Raw genomic sequence first — 22,017 nt, forward strand, 5'->3', positions numbered from 1 at the left:
AGACTGTGAAATGCACAAAATAAATGAAAACGTTTCATTGTTAAGAAATGGGTATGGAAAAATAAATAAAAACAAGGACTAATCTGAGAAAAGTGTGAAAGAAATTGATTCTGCATTTGTTGTGGGACAGTTTGTAGAGTGTTATTTCTTGATGACAAAACACATTCATATTTTTACGCAAGTACCATAACAACATCTTGTAAGCCTGCCTTATATTAAGTATTAGCCTTGATGGATAATGTGCTGTCATCAGCTGAGGGTCTTGAAAACATCACCATTATTTAATCCAACACCCACAGACACCCAATCGTATCTCCAGCATCCATCACAAATACAACTGACCAACCTGGACTTCAGCCAACTCTTTTGTTACGATACAGGAATTTAACCCAGTCCAAATCAGGCTCACTAATACTGGATCAACAACACAGCGAAAATTTAAACATTCAATAACCCTTAAAATTGCTCAACTGTTCCCATCCAGTCTTTGCAAATTACCAATATTGGATACATTTATAATTTAAACAAAGTTATTTGGGTTGAACTGAAAAATAAGAAAGGGATGATCACCTCATTGGGATTGTATTATAGATGCCCTAACAGTCAGAGGAAAATTGAGAAACAGATTTGTAAGGAGATCTCTGTTATCAAAAAGAATAATAGGGTGGTTATGGTCAGGGATTTTAACTTTCTAACATAGACTGGGACTGCCATAGTGTTAAAGGTTTAGACAGGGAAGAATTTGTTAAGTTTAGTTTAGTTTCCCTATAGTGTGAAAACAGGCCCTTCGGCCCAACCAGTCCACACAAACCCTCCAAAGAGCAACCCACCCAGACCCATTTCCCTCTGACTAATGCACCTAGCACTATGGACAATTTAGCATGGCCAATTCACCTGACCTGCACATCTTTGGACTGTGAGAGGAAACCACAGCATCCGAAGGAGACCCATGCAGACACAGGGAGAATGTGCAAACTCCACACAGACAGTCACCGGAGGCTGGAATCAAACCTGGGACCCTGGTGCTGAGAGGCAGCAGTGCTAACCACTGAGCCAACATGCCGCCCAAGAAAATCTTCTGATTCAATACGTGGATGTACCTACTAGAGAGGGTGCAAAACTTGACTTACTCTTGGGAAATAAGGCAGAGCAGGTGACTGAGATGTCAGTGGGGGAACACTTCCAAGTTGATTGGGGGCAGATGTTTGCAGGTAAAGGAAAGGCTGGAAGATGGGACGCCTTCAAAAATGAGATAACGAAAGTCCAGAGACAGTATATTCCAGTTAGGAGGAAAGGAAAGGCTGGTAGGTATAGGGAATCCTGGATGACGAAAGAAATTGAGGGTTTGGTTAAGAAAAAGGAAGCATATGTAAGGTACAGACATGATAGATCAACTGAATCCTTAGAAGAGTATTGGAGTATACATAAGTGGAAAATCAGGAGGGCAAAAAGGGGACATGAGATAGCTATGGCAAATTGGGTTAAAGAGAATCCAAAGGGTTTTTACAAATGCATTAAAGGACATAAGAATAACTTGGGAGAGAATAGGCCCCTCAAGGATCAACAAGGGTGCCTTTGTGTGGAACCACAGGAAATGGGAGAAAATACAAAACGAGCATTTTGCATTAGCGTTTACTGTGGAAAAGGACATGTAAGGTGTAAAATGTAGGGAAATAGATGGTGATACCTTGAAAAGTGTCCATGTTACAGAGGACAACGTGCTGGATGTCTTGAAACACATAGCAGTGGATAAATCCCTAGGACCTGGTCAGATGTACACTAGAACTCTGTGGGAAGCTAGAGAAGTGATTGCTGGCCCCCTTGCTGACATATTTGTATCATCAATAGTCAAAGGTGAGGTGCCGGAAGACTGGAGATTGGCTAACGTGGTGCAACTGTTTAAGAAGGGTGGTAAGGACAAGCCAGGGAATTATAGACCGGTGAGCCTGACGTCACTGCTGGGCAAGTTGTTGGAGGGAATCCTGAAGGACAGGATGTACATGTATTTGGAAAGGCAAGGACTGATTAGGGATAGTCAACACTGCTCTCTGTGTGGGAAATCAAGTCTCACGAACTTGATTGAGTTTTTTTTGAAGAAGTAACAAAGAAGATTGATGAGGGCAGAGCGGTGGATGTGATCTATATGGACTTCAGTGAAGCATTCAACAAGGTTTCCCATGAGAGACTCATTAGCAAGGTTAGAGCTCGCGGAATACAGGGAGAGTAGCTATTTGGATACAGAACTGGTTCAAAAGGTAGAAGACAGAGGGTGGTGGTGGAAGAATGTTTTTCAGACTGGACACGTGACCAGTGGAGCACCAAAGGATCGGTGTTGGATCCACTTTTTTTTGTCATTTATATAAATGATTTGGATGTGAGCACCAGAAATATAGTTAGTAAGTTTGCAGATGACACCAAAATTGGAGGTGTCGTGGACAGCAAAGAAGGTTACCTCAGATTACAATGGGATCTTGATCAGATGGGCCAATGGGCTGAGAAGTGACAGATGGGGTTTAATTTAGATAAATGCGAGGTGCTACATTTTGGGAAAGCAAATCTTAGCAGGACTTATACACTTAATGGTAAGGTCCTGGGGAGTGTTACTGAACGAAGGGACCTTGGAGTGCAGGTTCATAGCTCCTTGAAAGTGGAGTTGCAGGTAGATAGGATAGTGAAGGCGGCATTTGGTATGCTTTCCTTTATTGGTCAGAGTATTGAGCACAGTGGTTGGGAGGTCATGTTGCAGCTGTACAAGACATTGGTTAGGCCACTGTTGGAATATTGCAGAAAGATGTTGTGAAACTTGAAAAGGGTCAGAAAGATTTACAAGGATGTTGCCACGGTTGGAGGATTTGAGCTATAGGGAGAGGCTGAATAGGCTCGGGCTGTTTTCCCTGGAGTGTCGGAAGCTGAGAGGTGACCTTACAGATTTTTATAAAATCATGAGAGGCATGGATAGGGTAAATAGACAAAGCCTCTTCCCTAGGATGGGCACGTTCAGAACTCGGGGACATAGGTTTAGGGTGAGAGGGGAAAGATATATACGAGACCTGAGGGGCAACATTTTCACGCAGAGGGTGGTACGTGTGTGGAATGTGCTGCCAGAGGAAGTGGTGGAGGCTAGTACAATTGCAACATTTAAAAGGCATCTGGATGGGTATACGAATAGGAAGGATTTGGAGGGATATTGGTCAGGTGCTGGCAGTTGGGACTAGATTGGGTTGGGATATCTGGTTGGCATGGACAAGTTGGACCGAAGGGTCTGTTTCTGTGCATCTCTATGACTCTAAGTTATTATTAATGTAACTTTAGTAGAAAATACATGAACTACAAGACAATCTAATTCAGATCTATTATCTAGGCCCAAACTTCTTCAATTATCAATACCCACTCTCACACTGTGAAAGACAATTAAGGGATGATTCTTTTGTTAAAAAAAAACCTTATAAATTGTCCATTCGATAACCATGGGAAAAAGTGAGGAATGCAGATGCTGGAGATCAGAGCTGAAAAATGTGTTGCTGGAAAAGCGCAGCAGGTCAGGCAGCATCCAAGGAGCAGGAGAATCGACGTTTCAGGCATAAGCCTTTCTTCAAGAAGAAGGGCTTATGCCCGAAACGTCGATTCTCCTGCTCCTTAGATGCTGCCTGACCTGCTGCGCTTTTCCAGCAACACATTTTTCAGCATTTGATAACCATTTCAATACTGAATACCAAGCTTTCATAAAATCCAATGTGATATTTTACAGGAAGTTAAGACTGTATCTTGCTTGAATTCCAAACTCGCTGGTCAATGCAAACAGCTTCTGCAGACCAACCTTTCTGATTTCTTATGGATGGGATTAGTTTTTCAGGGCTTTCAACAAGTCAATAACAGAGCAACACCAAAAAAAACGAAGTCCTACAACTTCAAAAGCAGCAGTCTGACTTATGCCCAAAAATGCAGTCAAAACCTGTTCACTTTATGGTTTCTATATCTTTGTCAATATTCTGATCAGCACTGGTCGTCCTTTCATTGACCAATTCAACATCTCACCAGCTGCCAGAGCATAACATCTCGGCATTGGTTTATCTGTAGTCTTCCTGGAGCAGTAATTAAACCAGGCCAGTTCCCAAGAGCAAACATCTGTATTTTGTCCTCTCCTTTATTTACAATGAGCTGCTATTCTCTGTTCAAAGTTCAATACTCAACTGCAACTCAGTTCCAAACCAAAAACAATACAAAAAAGATGGTCTCAACACTTCCAACACCACCCTTCCATCCCCCATCCATAACTCCCAGAATATCCTGTTGCAATATGTCTCAGCCAGAATGTTATTACGCCTTTAAGAGACTGTACTCAAGACATCATCACTGTATCACCTGAACAAATAACAATCTTACCTCAGTTCATGTTCCTCTGTTGTAACATAATAGCTGAATATTCATCGGGCAGACAGTATTTGTAATGCTAATGTGGTGTTGGTAAATAATAGTTGTAATAAATATCGATTGCGTTATTCAATTCCACAATATCCATGCCCAGTTTTGCATGTAAAGAAGATAACATTAGTAATAGCTGATCAATTAAAAGACTTTGATGGATCCAAATTCAGAACACAGTAACAGTGGCAGACTATAAACTATAACCTATAAAATACCAACTGAAAATTTAAAAAAATTAAACCCCTCAAAATATTATTTAAAAAGCTAATTGAAGACCAACTGGACAACAGAGAATTCAGACAACAGGGAGAGTTCCTCACGATTAAAAATTATCAGTTTGTGGAAGTACAGATAGCTGTGCAGCTCTTTAGATACGATATTAGCCATTAAGAAAACAAAGCTCATTTATTTCCTCTTGATTCCTCTTCAAGACAACAAAGTTCTAAAATTCCCTCAATTTAAAAGGAAGGAAAACATAAAATGTTACATATGTACTTTTGAGCTGCAACCCATAGTATAGACTTCACCAGCCAACACCTCCACAGATAGTACAGGGCAGGACAGAAAGCTGGAAGAATGCTCTGTTCCTGACAGTAGATACACAAGTAAGTTTCTTTTTACAGCAGCTACAAAGCATGTGTTCTTAAACTAGGAATTTTTTTTTAAAATTTATACTAGCTTACGGCACTACATTCCAATGTTTTGAGGAAGATTCATGGATAGCAGAAACTCCATTATAGTCTGAGCATCCAGTGATTGACTGACTTCCTGAACTATAACTGTTCAAATATATGCGGTTCTATTTTACAAATTAAGCAATAGATGCTACAGAGTAGAACTCTAAAAATCTTGCTTGCAATCAGCAAGGAGGGGCTTCAGGGAATTAACTTTTCTGTCTTTACAGAGACGAGCATTGGAATCCAGAAAATGTGTAAAATTCTCAAAAAACACAAAATTTAACTTCAGCATTATTAGGCTCTAACACAAGTCACGCAGATAGCAACCCCAATAATGCATTGACCAGTTTGTTGGAAGATGCTGCAGCTAAGTGTGTCAGAGTAGCTTAGTTATTGCCACTACACCAATTAAAAAGTTTATTGGAAGGATATTTTGGGGCAAGAAAAACAGTTGGCACATTACTGGAAAATGGACACAAGTATGAAGCCAGAGAGCCAATCCCTGCTTCCCCAAGATTCAATCCTCCTCTGTTGTTTACAGTTCAAGTCTTCTGTCACGCTCCCAGTGACAGTTTTATTTCAGTTTACCACTCAAAAAAGTCAGATCTCACTCTACACGTTTATATAACAAAATCACAACCCAACTAAAAACTATTATATCCAAGATCTGTTTCCTCATTCTATTCAATCTGAGGCATTCCATTAGACATTATTAGCAGATAACATCCCCCACCTCACAAACATAAGCCAATCCCTGACTTGTAGAGGCACAATTTGTGCTCGACACATTCCTCAAGATCACAACAAATATACTCTGGAAAAACCCACCCGATCTGCCATAAACATACACCCACTTTTCTGCCACCCTATCCTGCCCATTTAGAAGGCACCAGAACCCTGGCCCACCTGGCAAAGTAATTCCTCACCCACTTAAAAAAGGTAATTATGTTTAACTAAGGCAATTATGTTTACTTGGGAGCTATGAAAGTGGTTTCAGGAGCTTTAAATGATTAGATTAGATTAGATTACTCAGTGTGGAAACAGGTCCTTCGGCCCAACAAGTCCACACCGACCCGCCGAAGCGCAACCCACCCAGGCCCATTCCTCTACATTCACCCCTGTCCCTAACACTACAGGCAATTTAGCATGGTCAATTCACCCAACCTGCACATTTTTGGACCGTGGGAGGAAACCGGAGCACCCGGAGGAAACCCACGCAGACACGGGGAGAATGTGCAAACTCCACACAGTCAGTCGCCTGAGGCGGGAATTGAACCTGGGTCTCTGGCGCTGTGAGGCAGCAGTGCTAACCACTCTGCCACCATGCCGCCCACAATATTGAAAGATAGGTGGTTTCAACACCAATCCAGTCTGCTCCTACCCGCATGAAGTCCTGAGCTGCACGTGAATGCTTCAATTGAGAAGCTGCTGGCTTGGAAGTTCAAACTGAAAATCTCCAAAGGTAAATGTGCATGTTATTCACTAATCAGGTTAGGAATACATTCGGAGTTTGGAAAAGCAAGGCAAGCTACAGCCTGATGTAATATTGGATCTACATTTGTTGGTGAAATACAACTCAAGACACCTTTCCCTAGTTATTTTAACTGACTGATCAGTCTCACAGCTCTTTCCACACCAAGTACCTCCTGCTCCCGCTTTATACCACATACAGCATACGCGAGTAAAAGTCGATCTTAAGTAAAAGTGGGCCCCTATTTTTGGCCAAAATATCTGGAATTTTCCATATATCTCAAGTAAAAGTCGACCCTAGTTCTTCACATAATTCACACAGATGTGAGGCTTCAGAGTTCTTAAGTTCATTATTGAACCGGCACTATAATTAGTACAATTAATATTCACTTTTTGTAAAGCTGTTCCATTCTGTTCCGGGACTCCAGTCTGCCAGCTGTCCTTCTCCACTCCAGGACTCCAGTCTGACAGCCGTCCCACTCCGTTCTTTTAGCCATCCGTCTCTGTTCCAGGATTCCGGTCTGCCAGCTGTCCCGCTCCGTTCTAGGATTCCAGTCTAGCCCTCAGCTGTACTGATGATGGCACTGCCGTGCCAAGGTAAGTTTTTTTTAAATAAAAGAGACAATAACAAAAAAAAGGCAGACAGTATAATTACTAATTCATTTTCGTTGCTATTCTCTTTATCCGGTAATTACTAAAGTTCGTTGTGTCTTTTACTTTATTCATTTAGAGATCAACTGGGCTTCCAATGATACAGTACAAACTTTGACGGGCATAAATTTCAGTCACTCAAAAGTAGTATCCATGTAATACAGAGGAACCTCAATTATCTGAATATCAATTATCCGAATTTCAGATAGTCCAAAGAAAATGTCAAGGTCATGATAGAAACATTATATCAAAGAGGTGATTCAACACTGATCGTGTCTTTTGATTACAATGATTAAAAATGAACTTGGCTGATGGAAATGCTGTCGAGAACAGTCCTGGACATTGAAGGGAGCCCAAGCACCGTCTCCAAATGACTGACCGTCTGCCCTCTCTCTCCCCACACCAATCTAATTATCATTTCAGTGTACTGTCAATCATCAGTAAATGATGCAAGGTACCATGAATAGTGCTATTACACTGTTGTTCAGCAACAACCTGCTCACTGATGCTCAGATTGGATCTCACCAAGATCACTCAACTCCTCACCTATCACAATCTTGGTCCAAACATGGACAAAAATGCTGGACTCCATAGGTGTGGTGATAGTAAATGACCTTAACATCAAGTCAGCATTTGACCAAATACAACATCAACTTGCCTTAGTAAAACAAGAGTAAATGGAAAGCGGGGAGCTGTCTCAATTATTTGAGTCATATCTAGAAGACAGATGGTTGTGGTTGTTGAAGGTCAGTCATTTCAGCTCCAGGCCATCACTACTAGGTTCTTCAGTGTTTGCCCAAGGCCCAATTATCTTCACGTACTTCATCAATAAGCTTCCCTCCATCATAAAATAGGATGTTCATTGATGATTGCACAACAATCAGTGCCACTTGCCACTTCTTAAACACCCATGTCCAAATGCAGCAAGATCTGGGCAAGGAGTCCATTGAGAAAATAAAGGCCTGCACGTTCAGCAGTGAAGTTCAACAGTTTCCATAACAGAATCAATGCAGAAGAAAATTCCTTGAGTGGCTTACAAGTTAGTAAGGGAAAAACTCCAGAAACAGATGGCTTGAAAGGCCTCAGTGGAAGACATCCGGCATAACTGTTGAAAACATGTGTCCCTTAACTCACACAAAAGGAGAAACAGAGCTGTATTAGCAGCTTAAGGATCTCATGAAGAGACATTAACTAAAGAATACAGCATCAAATAAATGCAAAGTCTGTAGAAGGAAACTGATTACAGTAGTGCCTACAGAACAAAAACTCTGAAAAAGAGTGGCCTTCACTGAGGATTGAATATCATAAGACCATTGAGAATTTAAGAGTTTAATCTGTAATAAAACCTTTCAGTTAGTTATTGTAAAGTGTAAAAGAATTTGTTCCTTTCCTTTTGTGTGTAATAAAACTTTCTTTTGTTAAAAGTACATTGGAAAGCTCTTGTAAATATGCTCAGTGAGTGACCGCCTCAATTAACAAATTGCAAAAATAAAACTTGTGGTGTGCTAACCCAAGTTTCACTCTGGTACCTAATTTTATTTTATCACCATCAGCTGAGGTAAAAAATTGGGCAACGGCTATCTCCTTCAAAAAGGATTAGCCATCTTTGCTGGCTAGCACGAGGGGGCATAGCTTTAAATTGAGGGGGTGATACATACAGGACAGATGTCAGAGCTAGTTTCTTTACTCGGAGAGTAGTAAAGGCATGGACCAGTCTGCCCGAAACAGTAGTAGACTCGCCAACTTTAAGGACAGTCAAATGATCATTGAGTAAACATATGGATGAAAATAGACTAGTGTAGGTTAGATGGGCCTCAGATTGGTTTCACAGGTCAGCACAATATTGAGGGCCAAAGGCCCTGCAGTGCGTTGTAATGTTGCTGAATCTCCAAAATTCCAGACCTTACCATTGATCAGAAATCGAAACAGACCTGGCATATAAATACTATGGCTATGAAAGCAAGTTAAAGTCAGGATATTCTGTGATGGATAACTAACCACCATGTCATTCCAAAGTCTGTCAACTGTCCACAAGACACAAGTCAATACTATAACAGAATATTCTCCACTTGCTGGATCAGTGCAGCTCCAACACCACTCAATAAGCTTGTCACCATCCAGGGAAACCAGATGGTGCTTGTATTAGCACCACCAAAACATGGGCATACAAAGTGCACTGCAGTAACTTATCAAATCTTCTTCAACAACACTACCACCTATAAAATCGTCTTCAACCACTCACTATCTTGACTTTGAAGTATATTACCAATCCTTCACTGACGCTGGGTCAGCTTCCTTGTATTACTTTCCAGCAACAAGACTGTGTCCCTGGGCAATAAATGCTGGCCTAACCAGTGACACCCAAATCCCATGACTAAACAAAAACTGCGATGAAAAAGATTGATTTTTCATTGGGGCCTGTGAAGCCAAAGTGTTAGAAAAGGGTAAAGGTATTCAGGAAGAGCATGCCTAAGTGAGCCTAAGTAGACAGGCAGCAGGCTGGAAGAACCCTAACCCCAACCCAAATGTGAGCCTAAGGATACCAAAGGTGTAAAAATAGAAAGGGTGATAGGGAAAAAACAATGTGCAGCTAGCTAGGGTCATAGAACCATAGCACTTGAAATAGAATGCAAAACAATAACATAATTGTATCTGTATGATGGAGCAAGGCCATTGTAAATTTGTAGCAGAGGACAAAAATGCTAAATTCAGCAAATTATCATGTAGCCTGTGGAGATCAGCAAGGTCACAGGAAAATGGGTCAACAGAAACTGGTGCAAGAACAACACAAGCAGCTAAATTGATCATTTTAAAGGGAGGTCATAATGAGAGGTTGGTATAAAGGCAGAGATCAATTAAAACAAAAAAAGGTGACAATAAAAGAGTAAGAATTATGGCATTACTGGGAGTAGTCAAGAGGCAGAGTAGTCAATGCTGCAGCTGGAAGAAAATATTACTTAGATTGTGAGGTTTTACACTTCCTGACAAACTGCCAGTGGTCAGAACCAGAACAGAAATCAATATCAACAGAGTAAAAGTTGTTGATGCAAGTTGTAAATGTGGGTTCAGTCTTCCCAATAATTAACTGATTGAAATTTGAATCATTCATAAGTGCACATCACTGAGATAATCAATGTCACAGAAGCAGCCTGACAGCAGTGGCAGAAAGTTTGCTTAGTGCGTTCAATGTACTTATGAAGGTTGATCACCTATATTATGTTATCATGGAATGAGAAGCAGGGCAAGAGTGGATCCACAAGGAAATCAAATAGAATCACATGGGGCCAGGAGGATAAAAGATTGAAACAGCGATACTAGCTAGGGGGCCAGGGTTAGGTGGGGTAAGAGAACTATTAAAAGGTTGCCAGAAACTGCAAAACAGAAGATAGATCATTCAGGGAATGCATGGTTAAAAGAGCCAGATGAAAAATAAGAAGTTATACAAAATGGATTCATATAAGCTATTTTGAAGGGATTTATAGTCATACAGATGTACAGCACGGAAACTGTCGACCAGATATCCTACATTAACCTAATCTCACTTGTCAGCATTTAGCCCACTTCCCCCTCAACCCTATGTCCTGATGAAGGACTTTTGCCCAAAATGTCGATTTTCCTACTTCTCGGATGCTGCCTGACCTGCTGTGCTTTACCAGCACCACACTCTCAATTCTAATCTCTAGCATCTTTAGTCCTCCCTTTTGCCTTCCTATTCATATACCCATCCAAGTTGCCTTTTAAATGTTGTAACTGTACCAGCATTCACCACTTCCTCTGGCAGCTCATTCCATACACGCACCATCCTCTGTGAAAAAATTGCCCCTTAGATCCTTTAAAATCTTTCCTTTTTCTCACTTTAAATCTATGCCCTCTAGTTTTGGACTCCTCCACCCCAGGGAGCAGACCTTGTCTATTTACCCTAACCATGGTTCCAAAATCCTTGGTTGGAATGTTTGAGCTATTGGGAGCGGCTCAATAGGCTGGGGCTATTTTCCCTTGAGCTTCAGAGACTGAGGGGTGACCTTACAAAGGTTTATGGTTGAAAATTATTCATCAGCTTTCCCTGCTTAGGTCATAAACAATCTATAGAAAGACAGTATATGAACAGAAGAGAAATAGATCAAAGGCAGGCATTTTGAAAAATACTGATGATAATGATGACAGTACAGAAAGGCAAAATTTTATGGGCTGAGTTAAATAGAACCATTAATAACATTGTTAAGAGTGCAGAGCAGGAAACTACTTAAAAGGTTGGAAAGAGATTTGATGGCAAAAGAGGTCATTCTCAGAGAAGGGATTCTCTTGGATTAAATGAGAAAGAATTATGGATTGACAGTCTATTGGGTGAGTGGAGGACTGTGGGTTTTCAGTACCAAGGAAACATAAGGGTACTGTTATTGATTGGGGGCAAAGAACAAAAGTAACGGCTTCACAGCTGGCTTTCCTCTCAGGTAAGAACAAGTGAAATATGGTTGGTGTTTAATAGATAAATCTTCCATATTATGATTTTAAAACAGCGAAGGAACACATCAATAAAACTACAATTTACCTTTTACTTTAAAGAAAATAAACAGCAGTTAACACTACTGAAAACAGGATACCTGGTAAAGGGCTCAATAACTGTAACCCAATCTTGCAATTGAACATGATACTTATAAATCTCACAACAGCAAAGATATCTGAAGCCTTCAATTAGGTAATAACATTGCAACCCAATACTTATATTCATTGTTCCACATGTATTCAATGTTGCTATTCCGTTGTTTTTTAAGAGACTGAATATCTCATCAGCCCTAAAGAACTGACATATGACCAATTCATATGTTATATAAAAATAAGAAGAGAAACAAATGGACACAATATTTTGTTCAACTCTTAAGTCTTGGACCAAACATCCCATTATTCCAAAGAGACTCAGAATTTGCCCATTGCTATCATGGTGCTAAAACCAAAGTTTATACTATTGTTTATACCACTGCTATTTCCATCCAATGAGCCTTCAATTTTATCAGGAACTCACCTGAATCTATATGTGAACATTTTCTACTGATTTCACAACTTCATAATTGTGCTGAGTGACAGAAAAGACCCAGCTAAGTTCAACCATCATTTCTGCAACATTCATACACATCTCAGCAGATAAGAGAATAATCTCTGTATATCCAAGATGGAATCATTGGAGAGAAGTTAGGTGTAGGAATGATAATACTGGGAATAAACTTTAAAAATAAATTGCTTGAGAGAAAACATTCACTATACATATGCAGTCAAGTTAACAGTACACTGTTACTTGAAAAACTGCAAATGCTGGAATCCCAAGTGAACAAGCAGGTGGCTAGAAGAACACAGCAAACTTCAGGAGGTGGACAGGTCATCGTGTAAGAGAGATAGGTGAACACAGGTAGAGGGTACGACGTGGTTGATCAATGGGAGGAATGAATCCAGTTGGCAGCTGGAAGGAGGGATCGATCAGAGGAGTGGAAGAAAGGGAGAGGAGCTGGGAAGAGAGTCGGGGGATTGAAAGGGAGGTTATTTGAAATTAGACAACACAATGTTGAGTCCTCCAGACTGTAAGCAGCCGAGGTGGAAGATGAGGTGTTGTTCCTCCACTTTGCAGTCTGATTCACTGTGGCAATGGAGGGGGCCACAGATGGTCATGTTGGAAAGGGGGTGGGAAGGGGAATTGAAGTGGGTGGTGACTGGGAGGTGAGGTCAGTCCCTGCGGGCCCAGTTAAGATGCTTGGTGAAACATGTCCTTAGTTTACGTTTGGTCTCACTGATGTACTGAGGACCATATTGGGAGCACCAAATACAGTAAACTAGGTTGGAGAAGAGGCAAGTGAACCTCTGTCTCACCTGGAAGGATTGTTTGGGGCCCTGGAGGGAGGTGAGGAGGGGGTTGTGGTGTACCAGCAGGTTTTGCATCTTTTATGGTTACAGGGGATTATGTGGGGGTTCGGTGGGGAGATTGGCACAACCCAAAGATTGGCAAAGGGAACCTTGGGGAAGACAGAGAGGGATGGGGAAGGGAAGATGTTCTTGGTGGTGGGATCTAATCGGAATTGACGGAAATGTTTAAGGATGATACGTTGGATGCAGAGACTGGTGGGGATGGTAGATGAGGACAAGGGTGAACCCTGTCTTTATTGCATTTAGAGGGGGCGGTTTAAAACAGTGGAGCAGGGAATGGAGGAGGTGCAATGGAGGGCTGTCTGGGTGACTATAAACCCACAGACTCATAACTACCTGGACTACATATCCTCCCACCCAGTATCCTGCAAGAACTCCATCCTATTTTCCCAATTCCTCAGCCTCTGCCGCATCTGTTTGGACGAGGAGACATTCCACTCCCAAGAATCCCAGATGTCCACCTATTTTGAACAACATGCTTTCTACCCCCATCATCCAAACAGTTCTCCATCACACCACCTCCATTCCCTGTTCTTAATCCTTAACCACTTCTGTCAACTCCAATTAGATCCCGCCACGAAGAACACTTTCCCCTCCCCACCTCTTCTCTCTGCCTTCTGCAAGGACCAACCGGATTCATTCCTCCTATCAATCAACCAGGTCGTACCCTCTACCTGTGTTCAACTACCCTACCTCACCACCCACCCTCCCCTGCCCACCCCCCATTTTATCTGCAGTTCCCCTTACACCCACCCCAGTCCTGAAGACAGGTTACACCCGAAATGTTGACTTCTCCACCTCCTGATGCTGCTTGGCTTGCTATGTTTTTTCAGCCTCCTACTTGTCTATGTCAAATAACAAGAAATATAGGAATAGTCGCTCACCTGAAAAATACAGGTTGACGTTTTCCACTCACCCTGCCTCAAGTACAACAAACTAGCAAAAAACAAATCTTACAGCAGATATTTCCAAGTAAGCTGATCAAAATTATTTGCCTCATATAGAAATGAAATATCCACAAATGTTCACATTCATTTTGGTCTCAAATTGTCATTCTCCTCTCCAGAGGCAAGAGCCAGTAACCTAGTTGGAATAAGGTGTTGCTTGTTGTCAACAGCCCTCCAATTACCTCAGCCAAGTGACACTTTTTAGGCATGGTCCAGACAATAAGTATTGGCACTATGGGAAGTGTAAACCATTTGCCTTCATCTGATACACACGTCTGCCTTCGCCACCATGAGTCAATGAGCAAACTGAGAAGCTGGATCTTTTCCACCAGTCATCCAAAACCAATTTTACAGTCAGCCGGACAGAGATCTGCCAAGACTGATAAAGCAACCCTGGCACACATATGTGTGGTTTCATGCGACATCATCGCCATGTGGATTTACTCACCCAACCACTGGCATAGTTTTATTTTTAATTCAAGGTAATCAGGGCAGGTCCACAATTTTGGGCACAAGATAAGCACAAATATTGCAGAGTTGGTAACAGATCACAAAGGACACACACGGTACCTATAACGCTCAATTTAGACCCCATAAACTTTACAAGTAAAATCTTGACCACTCCCACATTATAAAACCTCCGGGTGCAAATAATACGACCCGATCAGCAACAACGAAAAAAAAATTTGGAGATCACCCAGCTAGCCACATCACTGCTGTTCAGGACAATTAACAAACTCCATGGGGTTTTAAACAATATCGTTTATGCCACACAGACTAAGGGATCTCAAAGCAAATAAAGAACAGACAAAAATGCGGTACAAATGAACACAAAAAGAAATGCGAGGTGCGGGGGAAGCCAGTACAAGTAATGGGTTTACATCTTAAAGCGAACAACGGAGCGGGGACCGCTACTCACCAGACAGGCTCCCAGGAGCCGGGAGACATAAGAGCAGCGAAGCTACGAGCGAGAAGGAGCCGTAGTTGCCGAAGAGACCTCTCACCGAGGGTCGGTACCCCGTGTACAGGGGAAAGCGCCGCCGACCAAGGACCCCGTCCATAGTTCTTGCCCGGTGGCTCTCTCGCACACATTCACACTCAATCTAACCCACTACATCGGAAAGCTCGCGCACGCGCAACCACCACTCCGGAATCCGGCGGCGCGCTCGCGAGCAACTTGACGTCACCCCGAACCCACCGCGCTCGCGCTCGCGCGCGCGCTGGCTGCCACTCATTCTTGCTCAGTCTTCGCCCCGCCCCATGACTCCCCTCCTACTGAGCCTGGCTCTCGCGCCCCTGAGCTCGCGGCGTTTCCCGCCTCCACGGCTGGACTTTTCGGCACGTGCCTTTCGTTTACGCTGTTTGTAACGGCGCCATATTGGAAATGAGAGTCGGCGCAATTCAAACACTCAGGGGTTGAAGCGGGCTAGATACAACCTGAGCGCATCTTTTTATTTTGCTTGTGTGTGGAATGCATGCAAATCCAGTATTTGCTGCCCGTCCCCAATCATATTTGAATGCAGTTAAAAGATTCGACCACATTGCTGTGGATCTGCAGGCCAGGCCAGGTAAGGACGGCAGATTTCTCTCTCTAAGAGACGCTGTTTGGGTTTTACACCTATCAGCAATGGGCGCTGTTAAGGCATTCGGATGGCTTTTAACCCCAATTTTTAAAAATTGAATTCAGATTTCTCCATTGGCCTTGAGAGTATTGTCTTCAGGTTCTGGATTACTGGACCAGTAACATTACCACTCTGTCAGTGTGTCCTGATGGACTTTGGCTCAATCTACCAACTTACTTTCTTCTATGTGTGAGCCAAGTCCTGCGTGTTCTTTTAAATGAAGCAATAGGAGAAGATATTCGGTCTCACACCCTTAATTTATTTTAAACAGTAAGTGGATAAAGCATTCCGAGCTCTGGGTCTAAACCTTTCTGTCCCTGACAAACTACAGAGTGTGCCAGTTCAAAAAGTAAGACCCCGTTCTGTCCCTGACCCAGTCTTTTATACAATAAAAAACGTCATACAAACACTGAAGTAGAATTATCTTCTGATTGGCTGTTGATCTGACTCCATTCTCCGCCTCCTCATTCCCGGATGTCCGACCCCACGTGTCCTTCTTTTGCCTGTGAAACGGAGCATCACGTGACCTCTTCGGCCCGCGAAACGGAGCATCACGTGACCTCGGCTCTTCCGGGGCGCGAAACAGAACGTCACGTGACCGCCTTCTGCGTGCATTACACAACGTCACCACAGGCTTCCGAATGCTGAATACATTTACACTCGCAGCCAGCCTTCTGTTTTACAAGTAAGCCATACATTTACAAGTCCCCCTTTTGGTCTCATAAAAAAGAGACCGACCAACCAACTCACATTCACTCTCCGATGCATAGTCTTCCCTTCGTGCCAAGGCCATGGTTTCCGTCTCCATCTGTGACATCTGGTAGGGCGGGGGAGCCTTCCCTTCAATTGCTGTAATAATTACCCCCTGCAGTCTGACCGCATGGGATGTCCACCACCTTTATAAGGTCCTGTCCACCTTGGCTCCGACCATTTCCGTTTGATCACCTTCAACAGGACCCAATCCGTGGTGGATGGCGGCTGGCTCTGTAGGGCCCCCTTTTCCGATCCAACCTGTTTGGAGAAAGCTGACACCAAAGCTGTTAGTTGATCATAGTAAGGTTCGTACCTTAGAGAGGCTCCTCCTCCCTCTAACATCTGTATTCCAGCTCCTTGTCCCGGGAACTGCTGCCCTGTTGTTAGCTCGTACGGGGTAAACCCTGTGATAGAGTTTACTGAACTTCTAATGGACAGTAAAGCTAAGGGTAGGGCCTCCGCTAATCTTTTCATATCTTTTTCATATTTAATTGAGGTTTTTGCTGCTGTTGAGAATCCTGCCCTGATCCATTGACTGAGTTCTACCTGTATAGCCCCTGCCACATATGCAGAGTCAGTGTAGATATTTACTCTTTTTTTCCCTCTGTCCATTTTAACGCAGCAATCATTGCCTGTAGTTCAGCCAACTGGGCTGATTCTTTGCCTGTCACTTTTCCTGTCAACACTTCCTCAAATCCCTCACTTGTCTGTCGCACCACTGCATAAGCTGCTTTAAGTCCTTCAGTTGGATGTCTGTAACAGCAACCATCTGTGAACAGCACTTCTTCTGGGTCTACTAGTGGAATTGCCTGTAAATCTGCCCTAACTTTGGTATCTCTCTGTACCCTTTCCTCACACATGTGTGGCTCTCCTTCTCCCATGTTATCAGCCATGTTAATTCCTTCATGTGTAAAAATTATATGTGGTGCATTCAAGATTTTCTCTAACCTGGTTTGCCGCAGTGACGTCATTGTAAAAGCTGTTGAGGTCACATAGGCCACTATACTATGTGTCGTCAGTACTGTTAGTGAATGGCCCATGACTATATGTGCTACCTTTTGGAGAATTTTTGCTACCCCCGCTGCATGTCTTGTACATGGCAGGTGTGTGTCCTCTACTGGGTCAAGGGTAACACTTACATACATCAGCACCTGCCTGCCTCCTCCTTTTTTCTGAAAAAGAACACCATTTATTGTGTGTAATTTTTCAGAAATATCGAGGAAAAATGGCTCTTTGTAATCTGGGACCGCTAAATCAACAGCCCGCGTTAAAACCTGTTTAAGAGATATAAAACTTTCGTCTGCCTCCGTAGTCCACTGCAAATGGGCCAACAAATTTCTCATGCCTTGCTCATTTACCATGGCTCTGAGAGGGAAAGTGAGCTCCCCATATTTTGCAACGAATTGTCTGCTGTATCCTGCCAACCCAAGAAATGAGAGCATGTCTTTTACAGTGACTGGTTTGGTCTGATGCAGAATGGAGGATCTATGGGACGGAGACACACCTGTTCCCTTAGCGGAAATAACTCTACCCAAAAAAGACACCGTTTGTCTGCAGCATTGCAATTTAACCCGTGAAACTTTGAAACCGACACTATACAGGTGAAACAGCAACGTCTTTGTGGCTTCCAAACAAGAAACATGATCGGGTGCTGCCAAAAGAATGTCATCCACATACTGGATCAATACCACCCCCTTTGGGAGCGTCAGATCCTTCAGCTGCTGTTTCAGTACCTGATTAAACACCCCAGGTGACAAAATAAACCATTGAGGGACCCTTGTATAACGTAGTTGTTGGCCTTTGTAGGTGAACGAAAAAATGTCCCTCAGATGCTCAGCTAGGGGCAAACAGAAGAACGCGTTGGCCAGATCAATGCACGAGAACCACTTATGGTCAGGGGTCAGCACAGACATCGCAGTGTAAGATTTGGAACTGGAACTGTTGGAGTAGAGACAACACTATGGATCCGTCTAAGATCAGGCGCCATCCTATATTTACCGGTATTCTGCTTCTCTACAGGTAAAATAGGAGTGTTCCAGGCTGACTGGGAGGGTTCTAGCACCCCTGCTGCTAACAATCCTTCAATTGTGTCGGCAATGCCGGCTTCAGCCTCCGGTTTATGTGAGTATTGTCTCTGCCAAATCGGAGTGTGGTCTATTAAATCGAATGTGATTGGTGTGACGTGTTTGCAGTAACCAACATCAGTTGAAATTGCTGACCACAAGGTATCTGGTAGAGTATCAAGCATCGCTGCAGCCTGTGGATGATCTGTTTTTTCCCTACCATGAAACCTTTCAATCTGCCTATGTTCCAACAGTACCTTGTCAGTTGTCCTGTACATAATTCTATAGGCTTCCTCTGATGGTGAATATTGTAAACTGGGTAACTGAGTCCACACCCAGTCCGTTAGCACCATCAAGCGTTTGGACATAGGTCCCAGATCCTTGGCCTGATATTTAGCATGCATGGCCAATGTGAGATGAGGTATAGCTTCTTCAGACATCTCATACCATTCCAACTGTTCTGCAGTCAGTTCAACAACACCCGCCACACCTTCTTTCCCTGTCAGAATACAACTAGAGGAAATATCCCATTGAGTCCCTTCCAAGTGCTGATAGAATGCATGCTGATAGATGTCATTATCATCTCTATCATAATACAGAGTAACGTGAAGGGGATCTGCAGGAGGAGCATAGGGATGCAGCATCTGAACCCAGGGACGCCATTTGTTGTATAAAGACTGTATACCGTTGTTCTGCCTGCTTTCAGGTTCAAGTAGTCCCCAGTATATATCCATCTTCCGCAACTACACTGGCCCCACCCCCCACCTTTTCCTCCGCTACATCGATGACTGTATCGGCGCCGCCTCGTGCTCCCACGAGGAGGTTGAACAGTTCATCCACTTCACCAACACCTTCCACCCCGACCTCAAATTCACCTGGACAGTGTCGGATTCCTCCCTCCCCTTCCTCGACCTTTCTATTTCTATCTCAGGCGACCGAATCAACACAGACATCTACTACAAACCAACCGACTCCCACAGCTACCTGGACTACACCTCCTCCCATCCTGCCCCCTGTAAAAACGCCATCCCATTCTCCCAATTCCTTCGACTCCGCCGCATCTGCTCCCAGGAGGACCAGTTCCAAAAACGCACATCCCAGATGGCCTCCTTCTTCAAGGACCGCAATTTCCCCCCCGACGTGGTCGACGATGCCCTCCACCGCATCTCTTCCACTTCCCGATCCTCCGCCCTTGAACCCCGCCCCTCCAACCGCCACCAGGACAGAACCCCACTGGTCCTCACCTACCAACCCACTAACCTCCATGTACAGCGCATCATCCGCCGCCATTTCCGCCACCTCCAAACGGACCCCACCACCAAGGATATATTTCCCTCCCCTCCCCTATCAGCATTCCGTAAAGACCACTCCCTCCGTGACTCCCTCGTCAGATCCACACCCCCCACCAACCCAACCTCCACTCCCGGCACCTTCCCCTGCAACCGCAGGAGGTGCAAGACTTGCGCCCACACCTCCCCCCTCACCTCCCTCCAAGGCCCCAAAGGAAACTTCCATATCCGCCACAGATTCACCTGTACCTCCACACATATCATCTATTGCATCCTTTGCACCCGATGTGGCCTCCTCTATATTGGGGAGATGGGCCGCCTGCTTGCGGAGCGTTTCAGGGAACACCTCTGGGACACCCGGACCAACCAACCCAACCACCCTGTGGCTCAACATTTCAATTCCCCCTCCCACTCCACCAAGGATATGCAGGTCTTTGGACTCCTCCATCGTCAGACCACAGCGAAACGACGGTTGGAGGAAGAACGCCTCATCTTCCGGCTAGGAACCCTCCAACCACAAGGGATGAACTCGGATTTCACCAGTTTCCTCATTTCCCCTCCCCCCAGCCTGTCTCAGTCAAATCCATCAAATTCAGCACCGCCTTCCTAACCTGCAATCTTCTTCCCGACCTCTCCGCCCCCACCCCAGTCTGACCTATCACCTCCACCTTGACCTCTTTCCACCTATCACATTTCCGACGCCCCTCCCCCAAGTCCCTCCTCCCTATCTTTTATCTTAGCCTGCTGGACCAACTTTCCTCATTCCTGAAGAAGGGCTAATGCCCGAAACGTCGATTCTCCTGTTCCCTAGATGCTGCCTGACCTGCTGCGCTTTTCCAGCAACACATTTCCATCTCTGATCTCCAGCATCTGCAGACCTCACTTTCTCCCCAGTATATATCTGCCCACTAGCCTTCTGCCATTGGTGATGTGTCCGGTGATAACATCATTTGGGATCCAGAATGAATCATTGTCATAGAACAGTTGACGGAATGGCCATTTGGAAAGGTCACTACCAGTCCGTCTGGTCCGCACAGAACCAAGACCCCACATCTCACCAGCAAGTCGCGACCCATCAGATTCATAGGGCATGCAGGTGATGAAATATACCGGTGACGAAAGGTCTGTCCAGCCACTGATGTGATCAATGGCGATGTCAAAGGCAGATTTTCTGGTTTACCCGAGAACCCTACTAACTGAACGCTGGAGGATGATATGCTTGACCGAGGTATATCACAAGTGATGGTAGAAAATCTTGCAACCGTGTCAACCAAAAAAGACAGATTCTTGTCCATTACCCTCATTTGCATATAGGGGTCTGCCAACCCCACATGCCCCTGGATTCTCTGGCCCCGTCAATATTTGTACCCCTGCCCTTCCGGGATAGTCTGGGGGTACTGTCCTTGCACCGGGGCTGCAGCTACATTTGGGGCTTGATAAGGTTGAGGAACCTGTTGAAAAGGAGGCTGACTTGAGCGGACATACCATCCTCAGATCAATCCTTGGCCCCCCTTCTAGCCTCATCGAGCTGTAACTTCAGCAACTGCACTTGAGCTGACTCGTTGCTCTGTTTATCTTCATCCTGTTTCGTCCTGTAACGCTTCATGTGGTGCATCAAGTGTTTCTCCCACTGTTCTGCAGAACAACCTGAGATATCAGGATTACTCTCCATTGCCTCTTTTACCTCCTTAGGCATCCCTGCCATAACGGCATTCCTAAATAATGTGGTCTGTAGCTGACCCGACCCTGGATGGCTCCCTGCAGTATCTGTCCACGTGTCCTTACACCTGGCCAAAAAGGCAGGCACATCCTCACCCTCCTTCATTGTGAAGGTGAGTGAGTGCATCGCTCCCGGTGGAATCGGGAATCTCTCCCTCATTGACCTTCCCACACAGGTGGCATGCTGCACAAACGGTTCCGAATCAGGTAGTAAGGTGGTCCCCGCAGACGCTTCAATCTGCTGTATTTCCCACATATTCAATTGCTTGCCCAACAATGCTCTCCAATCACCCATGGCTAACTTGTGCCCTAGTGTATATTCGAGGAGAAAGTGAGGTCTGCAGATGCTGGAGATCAAAGTTGAAACTTTATTGCTGGAACAGCACAGCAGGTCAGGCAGCATCCAGGGAACAGGAGATTCGACGTTTCGGGCACAGGCCCTTCTTCAGGAATGGCCTGTGCCCGAAACGTCGAATCTCCTGTTCCCTGGA

The 22,017-nt window shown here is 44.2% G+C and overlaps 1 protein-coding gene across 2 annotated transcripts in view; it reads right to left on the bottom strand.

Moving 5' to 3' along the window:
• The window catches only part of LOC122559476 (UPF0606 protein KIAA1549), a 243,007-nt gene extending 227,787 nt beyond the window's left edge, over positions 1-15,220 (bottom strand). For both annotated transcript variants that reach the window (XM_087997506.1, XM_043708965.2), the window contains exon 1: positions 15,000-15,220. In XM_087997506.1, coding sequence (XP_087853632.1) covers positions 15,000-15,141 — 142 coding nt within the window. In that variant the 5' untranslated portion in view covers positions 15,142-15,220. The remainder of the gene's footprint in view (positions 1-14,999) is intronic.
• Positions 15,221-22,017: the final 6,797 nt, after the last annotated feature.

The sequence above is a fragment of the Chiloscyllium plagiosum genome, unplaced genomic scaffold (genome assembly GCF_037043375.1).
Source record: "Chiloscyllium plagiosum isolate Xiang-an unplaced genomic scaffold, Cpla_swu_hap1 HiC_scaffold_19, whole genome shotgun sequence".
Lineage (NCBI taxonomy): Eukaryota > Metazoa > Chordata > Chondrichthyes > Orectolobiformes > Hemiscylliidae > Chiloscyllium > Chiloscyllium plagiosum.